The sequence below is a fragment of the Dromiciops gliroides genome, chromosome 1 (assembly GCF_019393635.1).
Source record: "Dromiciops gliroides isolate mDroGli1 chromosome 1, mDroGli1.pri, whole genome shotgun sequence".
NCBI classification, from domain to species: Eukaryota; Metazoa; Chordata; class Mammalia; order Microbiotheria; family Microbiotheriidae; genus Dromiciops; species Dromiciops gliroides.
Genome location: NC_057861.1, coordinates 387,549,243 through 387,568,167, shown reverse-complemented (window position 1 = coordinate 387,568,167; position 18,925 = coordinate 387,549,243). Strand labels below are relative to the sequence as shown.

The following is an 18,925-nucleotide window of genomic DNA, read 5'->3' as shown; positions in this document are numbered from 1 at the left end:
TGAAAAGTTCCAGGAACATAGTTAAAATCCAGAGCATCCTGTTTAGAAAACATACCGCAAACAACCAGAAAAGGGAATTCAAGTACCAAGGAGCCATAGTCAGGATAATTCACAGTTTGGCAGCCAATACTTGAAAGGAGCAGAGAACTTAGTGGCCCAAAATAAATAACCTGTCAAAATTGAGTATAATGCTACAGGAGACAAAAAAAAAAAAGGAATCTTTAATGAGATAGCAAACTTGCGACCATTCCTGATGAAAAAAACTAGAACTGTGTAGAAACTTTGAAGTTCAAACAAAGGAGTGAAAAGAAACAGAAAAGGTTAAACGGGAATGAATAGTGAAAAAAGGAGGCCCTTAAAAAGACAATCACTTCTATATTTCCTTGGAAGTATTCTTCATTCTATTAAGTATTCTTTTGTTCCTTTTTTAAGGGTTATACAGTTCTATTATCTTTTCATTCTCTGTCAGTGTATTGTATATATATCTGCCTCATTATAGTTACACAATAAAATTTTTTAATTAGCAGGTGTATGACACATAGTGAACACATAATAAATGCTTAATCTATTTATATTATAGTACAACCTTAATTTAGTCACTATGTTTGGCCATTGTTTTATAAAAAGTAACCAGATTTTTATTTTAATATCTCTTTCTGTTTTTAAACAGGTTAACAAAACTTCAGATTTTGGAACTTAGAGAAAACCAGTTAAAAATGTTGCCAAAGTAAGTAAAAATATACCACTAAATTTATGTGATTTCTTCTTCTTCTTCTTCTTCTTTTTTTTTTAAGTGAGGCAATTGGGGTTAAGTGACTTGCCCAGGGTCACACAGCTAGTAAGTGTTAAGTGTCTGAGGCTGGATTTGAACCCAGGTACTCCTGACTCCAGGGCCGGTGCTCTATCTATTGCGCCACCTAGTTGCCCCGTGATTTCTTTTTTTAATTAACTTTTTTTTTAATCATAAAACTTTTTCTCAACCCCCTCACCCCTTGGTGAAGCAGATTAAAACAGAACCTTTGTACAAACAAACATTGTCAGGCAAAACAGTTCTTACTGGTCATATCCCAAAATTTGTCACCTTCTGAGTATTGGGCTTCATCTTTGACTCTTTGGAATCATGATTAATCATTGCATTGGTCAAAATTCCTAAGTCTTTCAGAGTTGTTCTTTATATAAAAAATTTATATAAATACAGTATAAATTTTTTCCCTTCTACTTATGTCATAATGCATCAATTTATACAAATCTTTGCAGGTCTCTCTGAAATAGTTTCTCCATTTCTTTCAGCACATTAGTATTCTATCTCATTCTTTTTTTTTTTTTTTTTGGCGGGGCAATGAAAGTTAAGTGACTTGCCTAGGGTTCCAAGCTAGTAAGTGTCAAGTGTCTGAGGTCGGATTTGAACTCAGGTTCTCCTGAATCCAGGGCTGGTGCTTTATCCACTGTGCCACTTAGCTGCCCCCTCCATCACATTCTTTTAATTTGTACTATCATTTCCTAATCAGTGAGCATCTCCTTATTTGCTATTACAAAAAGAGCAACTATTAACATTTTTGTACATAATTTTTATAGAAGATTTCGTAGAATTTTCCCCTCTTTATCTTGGATAAGCATAGTAGTTGTATCTCTGGGTCAAGAAGTATGCATATATTAGAAAGTTTAGGAGCATAGTTTCAAATTGCTTTTCAGAATTGCTGGATCAATTCACAGCTCTACCAGGAGTGCATTCTCATTCCTGTTTTCCCTCAGTCTCTCCCAACAGTTTTCATTTTTCTTTTTTTTTTCTCAACTGTCAATCTTATGGATGTAGGTAGAACCACAAAGTTGTTTAATATGTATTTCTTCAATTATTAGTGATGTGAAACATATCTATAAATATAGATACACACCTATAGATATAGCTATAGATAGCTTTGATAGTGTTTTCCTTTTAGACTTTCATATTCTTTGATCATTTATCAGTTGGCAAATGTTTTTTATTTTTATAAATTTGAACCAGTTCTTTATATCTTTAAAATGAGACATGTTTCAGAGAAATTTGCTACAAAAGATTTTTTCCTTTTTTTCTGTTCTCTTAGTTGCATTGAATTTGTTTATACAAAAAATTGTTAATTTTATGTAATCAAAATTTTCCATTTTATGTTTGTTATCTATTATTTGTTTGGTCATGAACTCTTCCCCTATCCATACATCCAAAAGGTAAATTTATCCCTGTTCCTTCAATTTGTTTATAGTGTGACCCTCATCTAGGTCATATATCCATTTAGAGATTATCTTTCTTATAGGGTGTGAGGTATTACTCTGAATCTAATTTCTTTCCAAATGTGGTCCACTTTCCCTAGCAGTTTTTGTCAAAAACTATATTTTTGACCCAGTAGCTGGGGTCTTTGAGTTTATTATTTGATTTGTTTGTTTCTGCAGTTGTGTACTTAATCTCTTAGGTGGATTGAACTCTCTGTTTTTTAAACCAGTAACAAATTGTTTTGCTTCTTGCTGTTTGTGGTATATTTGTGATCTAGTTCTCTGCTAGATCCCCTTCCTTCCTACTTTTTTTTTGCCATTATTTTCTTTAAAAGTCTTGTTCTTTTCCTCTAGATGAATTTAGTTATTATTTTTCTATTTTTATGAAGTAATACTTTGATAATTTGATACTTGATGTGTGGTTTCTTGAAAAATTATTCAGTTAAATCTGAGGTTATATTTGATTGACTTTTCATTTAAGTAGAAAAATAAATTATTTAAGGAAATAAAATGTATTTCAAAGAATATTAGTTAATTTTTTGTGTGATCTCTAGTGATATAATTTAAATATTCATGCTTCAGTATCAATATTCGTATTACATTATGTATATAATATTATTTGGAGTTCAGCTACCAGAAACCTGCTCCATCCATAACAGATGTGAATCTGGAGGGAAGCAAAAAAGATTTCCAAATGGGGGCTGCTAGGTGGCACAGTGGATAAAGCACCAGCCCTGGATTCAGGAGGACCTGAGTTCAAATTTGGCCTCAGACACTTGACACTTACTAGCTGTGTGACCCTGGGCAAGTCACTTAAAACCCTTATTGCCGTGCAAAAATAAATTAAAAAAAAAAAAGATTTCAAAGCAACTTAGGATCATACATTCTGTGCCCTAGATCTTATGTATCTTTTTGTAATCAACTTCATTTTAGTAGTCACTCATTTATTTTATATACACAATTTTTCATGGAAGTTAACTGTCTAATTTCCAGGCCTACAACAGGCCAGAAGCAAAAAATTAAATGGGAGGAATGGTACTGCTGCACAGATAAAATCGAATCATAGAATTACAGAGTATATCAAAAGTCATATAATCTAACCATTAACCAAAGAATCACTCCCTACTCCAGCATTGCCATTAAGTGACCATCCATCTTCTCTTTGAAAACCTTTGCTTGAACCCTTCCTAAGTGACAGGAAACTACTCTTCCCTCTCTTCTCCTAACTCCTATTGCCCTCCTCTCAAATAGCTTTATTCTTAAATGATATGTATGTGTGTATATGATATATATATATGTCTCCCTCATTGAAATGGAACCTTCAAGCAAGTTGGAATTATTTCATTCTTTATATTCTTATCCCCGTACCTTTGTATACACACTACTGTGTCTCTTCACTTAATTTGGCTTAAACTCTTTTAAGGAAACCCTATTTCTACTATCTTTCCCCTTACTCTCAAGGCATCCATCCTCTCCCACTTTTTACCTCTTTCCCTAGTTTTGCAGTTTTGCTTTCTAGTTCCTTTTTCTTTCTTGATTTCATGCAGTTATTTTTTTCCTCTTTTTTCCTCTCTCAGTTAAGTAGTCAAGTAAAATCTTCATTCCTGGGGCAGCTAGGTGGCACAGTGGATAAAGCACCGGCCCTGGATTCAGGAGGACCTGAGTTCAAACCCGGCCTCAGACACTTGACACTTACTAGCTGTGTGATCCTGGGCAAGTCACTTGACCCTCATTCTCTCCCCCCCCAATCTTCATTCCTCTCTCTTCCTCTTCAATTTGATAGTTTTTAAGCTTTAATTTTCTGCTTTTTCTAAAAAAGCACTTCATTCTCATTCTTTTCATTACTTTTCTTCCCTTTCTGTCCTAAACTTTTATTTTTTGATTCATGGAATTTATACTTTTTTAGTCTTCACTCTCTGTATTCCTCACGTAATTAAAACTGTGAAGGTGCCCATTTTGAGTTCCTTCTTCTTAACAATTTCTGGTTTTTTACCTCACAGATCTTGACTGTAGATGACCTTTTTAGAAATGCCAATTCTTCCGGGTGATAGAATGGATGTTTCCTCATGGTGGAAATTGCCTTATGTCCCTCGATTGTGCAGTTCATTATTTGCCCTCTCCATGGTCATTTTTCCTATTTGCTTTGTAATATCCTCACTGAATCCATGTCTTCCCACTCTTCTGGATGTCATTTGTACATATGATTGTGCATGCACATGGGCACACACATGCGATTCCTCTTTTCCTGAGGCAGAATGAGCATTTTCTTTAAGCACCCAGTCCTTGTAGATTATAGACCTTGTAAAGTCCTGATCTCCTGTGAGTTCAAATCCGGCCTCAGACACTTGACACTTACTAGCTTGGGACCCTAGGCAAGTCACTTAACTTTCATTGCCCCGCCAAAAAAAAAAAAAAAGAATGAGATAGAATACTAATGTGCTGAAAGAAATGGAGAAACTATTTCAGAGAGACCTGCAAAGATTTGTATAAATTGATGCATTATGACATAAGTAGAAGGGAAAAAATTTATACTATATTTATATAAATTTTTTATATAAAGAACAACTCTGAAAGACTTAGGAATTTTGACCAATGCAATGATTAATCATGATTCCAAAGAGTCAAAGATGAAGCCCAATACTCAGAAGGTGACAAATTTTGGGATATGACCAGTAAGAACTGTTTTGCCTGACAATGTTTGTTTGTACAAAGGTTCTGTTTTAATCTGCTTCACCAAGGGGTGAGGGAGCATTTTCCAGTGCTACCTACTCTCACCACTGAAGAAAGATCCCACATCATTTCTTTCCTCATTTTTATTGCTTCCTTTGCCTCCTCACACTTTTCCTGTAGTCTGAGGGTCTGCAGGAATTATTTCCCTTCATCATTAAGCTTTGCCTTGATTAGAGTTTCTCTCATATTTTCCTCTATCATTTTAAACCCATCCCTCCTTTTATGTGCTCTCCAATGCTGTAATTTATTCCCACCAAAAATTATTGATTTCACTTGTAGGTAGTATGTTGTGAAGTTTATCCATAATGTTTCAGGCCTGTTTCTCTACTATCACTTCTGTTTGACCACTTTCACTCTTGTCTCCTGTTGTTCATTTAAATGAAAGAGATCTCAGAGATTCCTCCCTGTTATTGTTATCCTTAGTTATTGTTTTTGTTTACCTTTCTCATTTCTGTTTTCTCCGGTGTTTGAGAAGCAAATAATTTCTTCAGGTCTGATTTTCTTTCTAGAAATGTTTCAAATACCTTTCTTATTGAATGTCCATCTCTTTTTATTAATGGTTTTGCAAGGGTAGGTTATCTTGGATTACATTTTGAGCTCCTTTTCTCCCTGGAATACATTATTCCACTCCCTCATGTGGTTTCTGCTAGGGACAGAAAAGTTTTGTGTTATTTGAATTTCCTTTCTTTTATATTAGAAGGTCTTTATCCTGGTTGCTTGCAGAATTTTTTTGTTCCTTACTGGAATTATTAAATTTAACCATTGGAATTTGCGGCAGAAGAATTTGTTCTGGAGGTGACCTGTGTATTCTTCTGCTTGGCATTTTGTTTATTGTGTTTAGAAGTTCTGGGCAGTTTTCTTGTATTATGGTGTTCAGGTTTTTTTATTTATGTTCAGCTGGAAGTTTTGTAATCCTTAAGTTGTCTCTACATATCCTATCTTCAAGGTCAGTGTGTTTAGCTTATATGGAGATCATATTATCTTTTAACATTATTGCTTTTTGCTTCTCTACTTCCAGATTTTCTTTCACTTCAGGGTATTTGCATCCCCAATTGTCTGCAATCTATGCTTCTACTTCTTAGTACTTACTCTTTTTTAAACCTGGATAGTATTTAATTTTCATTCATTCTTCAGATATTTTTAGTGCTTATTTTGCACGTGAATTTAAAGACATAAAAGCCCTTACTCTAAAGGAGTTTACTCTGTAGTCCAGAGGTAAGGGCCACTATATGTATAATTGTATTACAGAGCAGTAAATTGAAACTTTCATATAAAAAGAACTTTTAGTTGTTCTGATTATTGGAATTATCTGTTATCTCACCTTTGATTTTTATCAGTCCTAGTGTATTTTTATCTTTTGTCTCACTGTTCAGTATTTCATTGATTTATTGATGTTAATTTGCATGATGAAATGATGGTATAATAATGATATAACTGAAACCTTTAATAATGATCTCCAGATTTTATATAATATGAAATTGAGATGGAGGCCATGATAGTCAGCTAGCATTTATTAAGGGCTTACTATGTGCCAGGCACGGTGCTATGCAGTTCATTAATATTATTGATCTTCACAACAACCCTGTGAGTGTCAGTGCTATTACTATCACCATTTTGCAGTTAAGGAAACTGAGGCAGATATGGGTTCATTGACTTGCCCAGGTTATAGCTAGTTAAGAGTCTAAGGACAAGGGGCAGCTAGGTGGCACAGTGGATAGAGCACCGGCCCTGGAGTCAGGAGTACCTGAGTTCAAATCCGGCATCAGACACTTAACACTTACTAGCTGTGTGACCTTGGGCAAGTCACTTAACCCCAATTGCCTTACCAAAAAAAAAAAAGAGTCTAAGGACATATTTGAATTCAAATCTTCCTCCACACCTAGCACTCTTAGATACTGTATCACCTAGTTGTCTCTGGGTAGTAGAGGACTGAGTGATACTGTCAGAAAATCATTTTGGTAGCTGGGTAGAAGACAGCTTAGACTGGATAGAGATGAAGCAAGTAGAAGAATTGGAAGATTATTACAGTAATCCAGGTAATTGGTAATGAGGGCTTAAACTTGAGTGGTTGCTATGTGAATAGGACAAAAAGGGACACATGAAAGATGTTGGGGAAATAAAATTTGATGACTGATTGGCTATGTGGGGTGAGTGTGAATGAGGAGGTAAGGATGAAACCACGGTTGCAAATCTGAGTGACTGGAAGTATGATAATACCCACAAAAGAAATAGAAGAGTTTGGAAATGGGGTAGGTTTGAGGGTAAGTTCTGTATTTCACATGTTGATTTTTAAAATACTTATGAGACATAGACAGTTCATGATATGGGACTAGAGTTCAGAAGAAAGACTAAGGTTCAATGTACACTTCTGGGAACTGTATCTAGATAATAATTGAACCTTAGAGAGTGTAAAATATTGTAAAGAAGGTCAGATAGGATGAGGATTAAGAAAAGGCCATTAGATTTGACAATTCAGAGAAGACTAGTAACTTTGGAGACTGGAGTTGTCTTTTGAATGATTTAAAAATTATTTATTATTATTTTAGAAATTCAAAAAAAAAGTTCAGAGAATTATGAATTTAGAGCTAGAAGAACCGTAGGAGCTATTTAGTTCCTCACTCTTTGCAAATGAGGAAACTGAGCCATGGAGATGAAATACTTTACCCAGGTTAATAAAGGTGTGTAGTAAGTGAAAGAGCCAAGATTCAGTCCTAAGTCCTTTGTCAACATTATCCTATGCAGTGTACCACACAGCCCCCAATATTTAGGAAAGAAGTCACTTCTTTTTCTTGAGGTTATGGATTTTCAGAGGAATATGCGTCTGTAAAAGATGATTGATAATGTGCCAACCTTGAAAAGGGCTAGTATTTACCCCAAACTTTTATTTTATTTTATTTACCTTTTTTTCCCCCCCCTTTTGGCAGGGCAATGAGGGTTAAGTGACTTGCCCAGGGTCACACAGCTAGTAAGGGTCAATTGTCTGAGGCTGGATTTGAACTCAGGTCCTCCTGAATCCAGGGCCCATGCTTTATCCACTATACCAACTAGCTACCCCCTACCCGAGACTTTTATTTTATTTATTAATTTTTTTAGGCAATTGGAGTTAAGTGACTTGCCCAAGGTCATACAGCTAGCAAGTGTTAAGTATCTGAGGCCCGATTTGAACTCAGATCCTCCTGACTCCAGGGCCAGTGCTTTATCCACTGCGCCACCTAGCTGCCCCTACCTGAGACTTTTAAATAGCTAACATATTGGCTGGATTGTGCAATTAAAATATCCCTTCTCTGAAAATTTCATTTACATATAATGGCTATTGGCTATTTTTTTCTTATTAATGCTTGATTTCATTTGAGAGAAATTTAAGAAGACTAAAATTAAAGAGAGTACCACATTAATTTTAACTTAATTTTTGAAAGATTTTGAACCAACTTATCTTTACATAAACTAAATATTAAGATCCCATTTTTTGGTGATCTGCCTTGGAAACTGAGAAGTAAAGTGATTTGTTAAGTGTTAGAAGTAAGTCTTGAACCCAGGTTCTCTGGCTCTGAAATTATCCCTATCCATTGTAGAATACTGCTGACTTTAATAATCCATTAGAATACTAAACATTTGGGACAGCTACGTGGTACAGTGGATAAAGTATTGGCCCTGGATTCAGGAGACCTGAGTTCAAATCCAACCTCAGACACTTGACACTAGCTGTGTGACCCTGGGCAAGTCACTTAACCCCAATTGCCTCACCAAAAAAAAAAAAAAAAAAGAATACTAAACATTTAAATGTGATTTTTAAAAGAATCATTCCTTTTTAATCTGTTCACACAGAACCATGAATCGACTGACTCAGCTGGAGAGATTGGATTTGGGAAGTAATGAATTCACAGAAGTGGTAAGTTAAAATGCATAGTGCCTAAAATGTATTTATAATAAAAATTAAGATATTAAAAACACCCTACAAACAAATACTTGACTAAATAAATATTATTTGTAAAGTTTTCAAGATGTCTTTTAAAAAAATCCATTGTTTTCTTCGTGTTCCCCCTTTTCCCTGTTTTAAAGCATTTAGCCTTAATGGCACTTGCATATTTAGATAATGGTATTCATTTGTTTATCAAAGGAGCAAAGATAAAATATAAGAAAAGTGGAAAACTATGAACAAGGATCTAGAATGTCAAAATTAAAATGAGAAAAGGAAGTTCCATTTAAATGATGACCAAGAACTGAACTTTCTTATTTAGAAATTAAATGAAGGAAAAAAAGACTTGGGAAAGTATTGTGAAATGTAAAGCATTCAAATTTATGTCTAATTCAGTGTGTTGGGAAAGCACAGTTACAAACCAAAATTATTCCTCTCTCCCCTTTTAATCATTCAGTGATAAGGTAGATAAGATAAAGAAAAACAGCTCTCTGTTTGAATAAGGAGACCTCTAGTTTAACACAGCATGTTGCAATATTTGGCCAGAGGATGGCAAAAAAACCAAATTGGACACTGGGTACTATGAGAATAGCTTAACGTTATTTAGAAAAAGAAATCTTCCAGAACAAATAGCTGTAATTTTTAAAAGAATTCTTAAGTATGGTACACTTTGATTTTAGGCATTTGGCATTTTTGTTTAAGAAACTAATGCTTGAATACCCACTTAATGGGAATGTCTATTACAAATTTAAAATCCTAGACTGGTTTCTCTGCTATATAGCAGTCCCCCTGAGCCAAAAACTTAGGCCATTATTTCATAAATGCTCCAGCAATTACTTTGAGTTTAATATTACCTTAAACAAAATGATTGATTTTACATCAGTTGTGTAGAATCCACCTTCTCATCATAAGTTGTCCCTAAAGATCTAGTGTCCTCTGTCTACATATAATTCTTCAGTCTGTCACAGCTTCTTTATGGTGTATCAGATCTGCCTTAGGCAAGAGAAAAACATATACAATGTTTCCAACAATGTGAATAAAGTCAAGAGGCATCAAAACTGTGGTCATATATGAATCCATTTCCCTGCCACTTGCAGCAGCATGGTTCAGCAGAAAGAATGCAGAGGAACTAGATTCAGTTTCTGGCTACTCTAAGATTGAACATTTGTGATGATATGATACTCTGTTTACTACATTTGTGATCTTGGACAAGTCATTTAACCTCAGAACCATTCACCCTCTTCTGTAAAATGACAAGTTGAACCAGAGAGCCTAGTTTAATAGCTCTCAATTACCAAGAGCAGTGGGGTCAAACTCAGAAAAGGGGGACACTAAACCTTAGAAAAGAATCCCTGGATGCATAGTGACTTGGGAAACCACATATTAACAATATCTGTGTTCTGTTGTATTTTTATTTATTTCATTAAATATTGCCATATTATATTTTATTCTAGTTCCTACTTGGGAATATTATAGGCATGTTTGGTTCCTCTGGGATGGACACTAAAATTCAAACTCTTTAGCTTAACCATCAGCATGGTCTGATCCCAGTGTACCATTCTAGCCTTATCAATCATTTCCCCACATATACCTGGTATACTCGAGCCAAATAGGTCTTACATAGTATTAATTGAATGTGACATATGCTTGTACCCTGTGCCAAAATTTTGATATACATTATTCCTTCTTGGGGTATACTTCCATCCATCTCTGCCAATAAAGCACCAGTATTACTGGCTATAATGGTGATTTTTCCATCCATTAAGCCTCTGAAATATTCCAAACGAAGTTTTCCAAAGATTTCTCATGTTTATTTGACTATGTTGTTATTTATCCTTTTCTTTCCAAACAGCCTGAAGTACTTGAACAACTTAATGGGTTAAAAGAATTTTGGATGGATGGTAATAGACTTACTTTTATTCCAGGGGTATGTATCTGAAGTTATAAATGTCATATTTTATGCTAGTTATTTTTGCTGGTTATATGGGCTGTGTATCAAAAGCAAGTTATATCCTATATCAGATTACCTGCTGTCTAGGGGAGGGGGGAGGGAGGGGAGGGAGGGAGGGAGAAAAATCTGAAAGTGTAAAGCATGTATAAACAAAAGTTGAGAACTATCTTTACATGCAACGGAAAAAATAAAATATCTCAAAAAGAAAAAAAAAAAAAAAAAAAAAAAGCAAGTTATATCCACACCAGGAGATTTACTTCCATCACTGTAACCCAGGACAGAGATTTTCCTACATTGTTGAACACTGATCAACTTACTCTCCTTTTGTCATTAGTCATTAGCTTACCTTTCCAGGTACATTACCCTGCATTTGTCTTTTTTTTTTAATAAAAGTATTTTATTATTTTCTAGTTAAATGTAGAGATAGCTTTCAGCATTTGTTTACATAAGATTTCCAATTTCAAATTTTTCTCCCTTCCTTCCCCCCCCCCCCCGCAGGCAATCTGATATAGGTTCTCTCTCTATCTATCTATCTATATATATGTGTGTGTGTGTGTATAAATAAACATATATATATACATTACATTAAACATATTTCTACATCAGTCATGCTATAAGAGAAGAATCAGAGCAATAAGGAAATACCTCAAAATAGAAAAACAACAGCACCAAAAACAACAGAAATAGCATGGTTCAATCAGCATCCATATTCCATAGTTCTCTCTCTCTCTTTTTTTTTCTGGATTTGGAGAACCTTTTCCATCATGAGTCCTCTGGAACTCTCTTGTACCTTTGTATTGGTGAGAAGAATCCAGTCTATCACAGTTGATCAACACACAATGTTGATGACACTGTGTATAATGTTCTGGTTCTGCTCATCTCACTCATCATCAGTTCATGCAAGTCCTTCCAGGTTTCTCTGAACTTCTCCTGCTTATCGTTTCTCGCAGCACAATAGAATTCCATTACATTCATATACCACAACTTGTTCAGCCTTTCCCCAACTGATGGGCAACCCCTCAATTTCCAATTCCTTGCCACCACAAAAAAGAGCAGCTATAAATATTTTTGAACATGTGGGTCCTTTTCCCTTTTCTATGATCTCCTTGGGAAAAAGACCCAAAAGTGGTATCCTTGCATTTGTCTTTAATAAATTATTTGAATTTAAAATTTGCTCAATTATAGGATGCCCATTAGTTAGGGAATGGCTGAAAAATTTGTGATATATGATTGTGATGGGATGCTATTGTGCTATAAGAAATGATGAGCAGGATGGTTTCAGATATGAACTAATGCAAAGTAAAGTAAGGAGAACCAGAAGAACATTGTGTGAGGTAACTGAAAAATTGTAATGATAATCAACTGTGAAAGAGTTAAACTACTGTCATCAAGACAAAGATCCTTGACAAGTCTAGAGAACCCATTATAAAAAATCTGTCCACTCAGAGAGAGAACTGATGAACTCTGAATGCAGATTAATGAAGCATACTTCTTTCACTCATCCCACTGGGGTGGGGAATGTGTTGGTATTTTGCAACATGACCAGTATGGAAATATGTTTTATATTACCTTACATGTATAATTTGTATATAGCTTGCTTTCTCAATGGATGGGGGTGGAGTGACAGGGAGGGAGAAAATTTAGAACTCAAATTTTTTTTTTTTTAATGAGTGCTAAAAAATAAATGAATAATTTTTTTGAAAGGCAAGTTACAAAATAGTAAAGTAATATAAGTTTAATTATTTTATACTTGTCCTAATCAACTTTTTGTTTATTTTTTATTTTATTTTTCTCAGCTTTTTTCTATAAATATTCTCCTACTATTTTGTGGTGATTATCACTATACTTTAAGTGATCTATGATTTTCCTGATGTGTAGATACTTCTCCTGACAACACAGATCACAATTCCTTCAGACTTTCTTAGCCTGTGCATTACTGTAAATTCTTCTTAGAAAATACTTAGTTCTAATACACTGGGAATTTTTTTCTTCACATAATTGGAAATTCTTAAGTTAATTGTCACTTTATCTGATGGGAAATAATTTTACTTTATAAATAAAATCTTAAATCACCCAAAATAACCTTTGTAAAATGACATTGTAGTTTTTAGTGCAAGTTTTTTTCTGTGATAACAACCAAAAGTCCTATTGATATTATAATTCACATAGTGTGTGTGTGTGTGTGTGTGTGTGTGTGTGTGTGTGTGTATTTTAAGAATTAGAATTAATAATTATGCCCTAGGACCTTAGAGCTGGAAGAGATCTCTGGCATCATGTAGTACAACTTTTTTGTTTTACATGTGTTTACACAGAAAATTTAAATGATTTGCTTCATAGAGATCACCTGACTATGGTTGTGTCAAAATGGAATTAGAATTCAGATTTCTTTACTTCTAGTCCCTTCTTTCCATATAAAACATACTGGTTTGATGTGTAATTAATAACACCTGAGTAATTTTCCTTACTTTTGTCATTGATAGTATGTTTCAGAAAGGATTTCTGGCTTCCAAATATTTAAGCTAGCCTAGACACAGAGTGTACTGGCCATGACATGTTCCCCTTTACCATATCAATTTTGCAGGCAATAAAATGGGTAGTATTAGTATCAGTAGCCTCTGAGACTTACCATCGTCCTGATGGCTAAATGGATTCACTCAAGGTGACTCAAACTTAGTCATAAAGGACATTTGCCCTGGACTGGTTAGGTTTGGAGTTTTCTCATTGTGCTCCCTCTTCACTGACAGGCTAATAAATTCACAGAGCCAAAAAGACCACATATATATTTTTTCCAAGTATTCAACAGCCTGCCTGCTGATGGGTAGTCTGTGGGGTGAGTCCAAGCCTAAGTTTTGCAGAAGGTTCAAAAGTTTACATTCTTTGTCCACAGATGGACTGACAATAACAGATGCCTGTAGCATAATTTCTTGATAAATATTTGCCAGCATTACTGGTGGTTGAAAATTGTGAGTCTTCCTTACTGTTCTTTGAAATATTAATAGTTGGCACTTGTTTTTCACAAGGAAGGACTTTTGTTGGAGTGGCAGGAAGAAAGGGAAAAGTTGTGGAGGAAGATTGTGGCATAGTGATGCAGGAAAAAAAGAACATTATCAATGAAGTATTTAAAAAATACACAGAAGAGAATAAGAAGATGAAAATGAGATAAATAAGATATGTGTATTTGTATTTAAATACAAGCTAAATATAATAGATATACAAATGATATATAATTCTTTTTTGTCTTTTGTATATTATTTTGTCTGTTTTTAAAAAATGTCAATCTTCCTTTCATGGTTGTAAATTTTAAAATTATTTAAATTTCTCTTTTAAACTTAATTTTGGGTTTTAAATCAGTATTCATTTTAATACCTAAACTTTTCTCACTGCTTTTTTTTTTTTGTGGATCAAGTTATTTCAAGTTAATGAATTCTTTTTCATTCATAGTTGATAGGTAGTTTGAAGCAGTTAACTTACTTGGATGTTTCAAAGAACAACATTGAAATGGTTGAAGAAGGAATTTCAGGATGTGAAAGCCTTGAAGACCTGCTACTGTCTAGCAATTCACTTCAACAACTGCCAGAGTCTATTGGTTTGTATTGCCAACTAATTAATATATTCATCTTTTAACTAAAATAAAAACATATACATTTAGCTGCCATACATACATATAAATCTAAAGTCTCATTGTTTGAAGATGAATTATTTATATCCCACAGCAGGAAATTTTGCTTTAATTTTTTTGCATGACATTTTCACATCCATTCTTTATTTAACTCCTTTGTTGACATTACCATCACTGGTTTCCTTTAATTTCCATGGTAGCTTTCCTTTCTGTGGTAGTATCATTCCTTCAGGAACTGGGCGGGGGTGGCATTTAGGTTATGTTCCCTCACTGTGCTTGTGTAGTTACCATGAAAATGACTGAAAACCAGATCACATAATGAATGGCCTTTCCCATTCCCAAGGGAAGACATATACTAGGTATACCAGGGAGAAAGATTACAATCTACAAGAAGTTATAGTATTAATAATAATATTCATGTGAGTATTAGTATTCATATAGTGCTTTAAATTTTGCAAAGCACTTTACACACATTATCTCCATTGATCTTTTTAGTATTTAATGCTTTGCATCTCTCTTTAGAGATCTGTTTCTTCCTCCCCAGAACAGAAATGGAGGGCAGTGAACTCTGATGTTGAAGTTTGGCACCTTACTAGTTCTTAAAAATGATCTTAACAATATCATTTAATTATTTAAAAGTTTTGGTGATTCTTAGAATATAAATATCCATATGAAAATCTAAATACAAGATTTATTTAAGATGTAATTTGATTTTTGTTACTTTGTTTTGAATTATGTTAGTTCAAATTTCCATTGGTATATTCCAGAGTTTAAAAAATAGTATACCAAATTAAATTGTGCTCCTTGATTCTAATGCCTCTTTCACTGAAACACATTTTCTCAAGGCTTTCTTGAAATAAAATGGTTTGCTCTAATCAAAGCAAAGCATCTAATATAAAGCAAATTGTTTTTATATCTGAGTTATATTAAATACAGTTTTCCCTTACAGAAAGTGATGTCTGAGGTCTTTAGCATATAGTCTAGTTTCCTTTTATTTCATAGCTCATTTTTAAAACCTTAATTTGCCAAAGGATTTTGGTAAAAGAACATAACCCAATCTAGCAACTCATATAAATCCATCAGCTGGAGAATTTATCTTGGATGCAGTTGTTCTTTCTTTCTTTTTTTTTTTTAAGACTTTTATTTTCCAAATTACATGTAAAAGCAAATGTTGACATCGATTTTTTAAAAACACAACTTTGTGTTCCAACTTCTCTTCCTTCCCTCCCCACCCCCAACCCCAAGAACTCAAACAATTCAACATAAATTATACCTGAGTAGTCATGGAAAACAATTCTACATTATCTAGGCTGTGAGAGAAAACAGATAAAAACAAAACTTCAGATTAAGGAATTGTCCAAAAAAATGTGTTTTAGTCTGTTTTCAGATACCATCTGTTCTTTCTCTGTAGATGGACTGCAATTTAAGTTCTTCAGAGTTATATTGGATCATTGCCTTGCTGAAGATAACCACGTGCTTCCCAGCAGATCATCTTACACTAATGCTGTTATTTTGTATACAGTACATTTCTCTCTGCTTCAGTTCATGTGGGTCTTTCCAGGTTTTTCTGATGGTATCCTGTTCATCATAATTTTTATATAGTACCTTGAATTTAACAGAGAATTTTCTTCCCAATAGCCCAGCAGAGTAGGGACCATACGTTTTGACAGTGTAGTCAGTCATCATAACTATTTCCCTCCATCCCATTTCCTTCCAATGATATTTACTCTGTTGTCTATCTTATTTTGCCCTAATCCTCCTCAAAAGTGTTTTGCTCCTGACTGCCCCCTCCCCCACTCTACCCTCCCTTCATTCACCCTTCCTTCCTTATCCTCTTCCCCTCCGACTTTCCAGTAGGGTTAAATAGATTATTATTCTCAATTGGGGGTGTATGTTAATCCCTCCTTGAGCCCACTCTGATGAGGTTAAGGCCTTTGAGCTAATTCTGTTTTCTAAATTTTTCTTCCTCCTCAACTCTCCCTATGAAATCAAGCAATTCAATATATGTCATACATGTGGTGTTATGCTGAACTTCTTCACCTTCATCGAAAGTGTTTTGCTTTTTATAGCTCCCTCCTCCAAACTTCCCTTCCCTCCTTCCTCTCTTCTCTTCCCCCCCCCCCTCCCATCTCCTTCTCCTCCCACTTTTCCTCAGGGCAAAAATATATTACTGTGCCCACTTGAGTATGTATGTTATTCCCTTTTTGAGCCAATTCTGATGATAGTGAGGTTCACTCCCTTCCCCTCTCCTTCCTCCTCTTCCCCCCTCCCCTTCATAGGCTTTTTTCTTGTTTCCTTCTTGTGAGCTACCTCTCCCCATTCCCCACACCCCAGTCTATTCCTCCTATCCCTCACCCCTATTTTAAAGATGTCATCATCATGGGTTAGCTAGGTGGCACAGCGGACAAAGCACAAGCCCTGGGCCCAGGAGGCCCAGAGCCCAAATCCAGCCTCAGATACCAGACAACCCGCCCTGTTTGCTCCACAAAGGACAAGGATACACAAAAAATAAATGCTTTACAAATACCATCCCTTCATATTCAATTCAGACCTGTGTCCTCTGTGTATTCCTTTCTGAAAAAGTTCTTATGAGTTGGAAATATTATTTTCCCATGTATGACTGTAAACAGTTTAAACTTTTAATGTCCCTCGTGATTTATTTTCCCTGTTTACCTTTTTATGATTCTCCAGGGTCTTGTATTTGAAAGTCAAATTTTCTATTCAGTTCAGGTCTTTTCATCACAAATGCCTGAAAGTCCTCTTTTTTCATTGAAGTCCCATTTTTAGCTCTGAAAGAGTATACTCAGTTTTGCTGGGTACCTGATTTTTGACTGTAGTCCCAGTTCCTTTGCCCTCTGGAATATCATATTCCATGCCCTCTGTGGTCTTTTAATGTAGACGCTGCTAGATCTTGCTTTATCCTCATTGGAGCTCCACAGTATTTGAGCTCCTTTTTTCTAGCTGCTTGCAATATTTTCTCCTTGACCTGGGAGTTCAGGAATTTGACTATAATAATATTCCTGGAGGTTTTCCTTTTGGGATCTCTTTCAGGAGGTGATTGGTGGATTCTTTCAATTTATATTTTAGTTTCTGCTTCTAGAATATGAGGGCAATTTTCCCTCACAATCTCTTAGAGGATAGTGCCTAAACTCTTGTTTTGGTCATGGTTTTCAGGTAGTCTTATGATTTTCAAATTATCTCTCCTGGATTTATTTTCCAGGTCAGCTGTTTTTCCAAGGAGATATTTCACATTGCCCTCTATTTTTTCCTTCGATTGGATTTGCTTTACCATGTCTTGGTTTCTCATGAAGTCACTAGCTTCCATTTGTTCAATCCTAATTCTTAGGCAATTATTTTCATCACACAATTTTGTAATCTCCTTTTTCATTTGGCTTTTCAAGCTGTTGACTTTTTTCTCATGACTGCTATATGGCTCTCATTTCTCTTTCCATTCTTTCCTTCCTCTCTCTACATCTTCCTTCTATCTCTCCTACTTTCTCTTCAGAGTCCCTTTTGACAACTTCCATGGCCTGAGACCAGTTCATATTTTTCTTGGAAGCTTTGGATGTAGGGGCCCTGTGGTTGATTTTTTCATCTTATGGTGCCCCTTTATCTTCCTTGTCGCTGAAGAAGCTTTCTATAGTTCTGAACTTTCTTTGCTTGCTCATCTTTTACTTGACTTTAAACTCTCCACTGGGGGGGGGGGGGCTCTGTTTTTCGGTTCTACTACTGTTCCCAGCTTCAGAGGTTCCCAGGTGTTTTGGTTTGAGGGAGGGCAGGTTTTACTCTCACCTGGTCTGTTCTCTGGTCCGAAGATAACCTCAAGCCTACTTACTAAACAACCAACCAGCAAAGCTTTCTGTGGTGTGGTTCTTAGCTTCAGGAGCCTGTGCCCCTCCCCGACCTGGGCCTCCTGCTGCTCAGGATTTCTTCCTGGTTCCCTGCTGGGGTGGGACAGCCGAATTCCTCCCTACATCCTGCTGGTACCTCTGCACTTCCCCCCCAGCCAGGTGTTCAGCCCTCTCACCCGACCGTATGCTTAGTTCTAGAAGATACTGGTGCTGTAGCTGATTCAGAGGCTCTGGGGTAAATTCCTATGGCGGTGTGGATGGGGTCTCTGTCAGCGAGATCGTGGGGTTAGACTTTACTCACAGCCCCCTGTAATCTATCTATAGCTGGAGAATAAGCTCAGTCCATATTTTTGCGTGTTTTTCTGCTCCAGGGGTTCTTTTATTGCTGTTTTTGAGGTGACTGTATCAGGAGCTCTGTGTGTTTAATGTCTTTCCTCTGCCATCTAGTAGTTGTTCTTATAATATATTTTAATTAAATTTAATACTTGGACTGAATTATATCAGTGAAATGGCTAATCTAAAGCTTCATCAAGTTCATATTTCTTTTATAAAGCAAAAATAATTTAGGAATTTCTCATTTGAATTTCATAATTTAAGTATTTTCCTCTTTCCTG

General features: G+C 35.3%; 1 protein-coding gene across 6 annotated transcripts in view; it reads left to right on the top strand.

The window, feature by feature from the left end:
- Positions 1-18,925, top strand: part of ERBIN (erbb2 interacting protein) — a 192,161-nt gene that overhangs the window by 111,940 nt on the left and 61,296 nt on the right. For all 6 annotated transcript variants that reach the window (XM_043987553.1, XM_043987538.1, XM_043987530.1 and 3 more), the window contains exons 8-11: positions 671-727; positions 8,800-8,863; positions 10,743-10,817; positions 14,283-14,427. In XM_043987553.1, the coding sequence (XP_043843488.1) occupies positions 671-727; positions 8,800-8,863; positions 10,743-10,817; positions 14,283-14,427 (341 nt within the window). The remainder of the gene's footprint in view (positions 1-670; positions 728-8,799; positions 8,864-10,742; positions 10,818-14,282; positions 14,428-18,925) is intronic.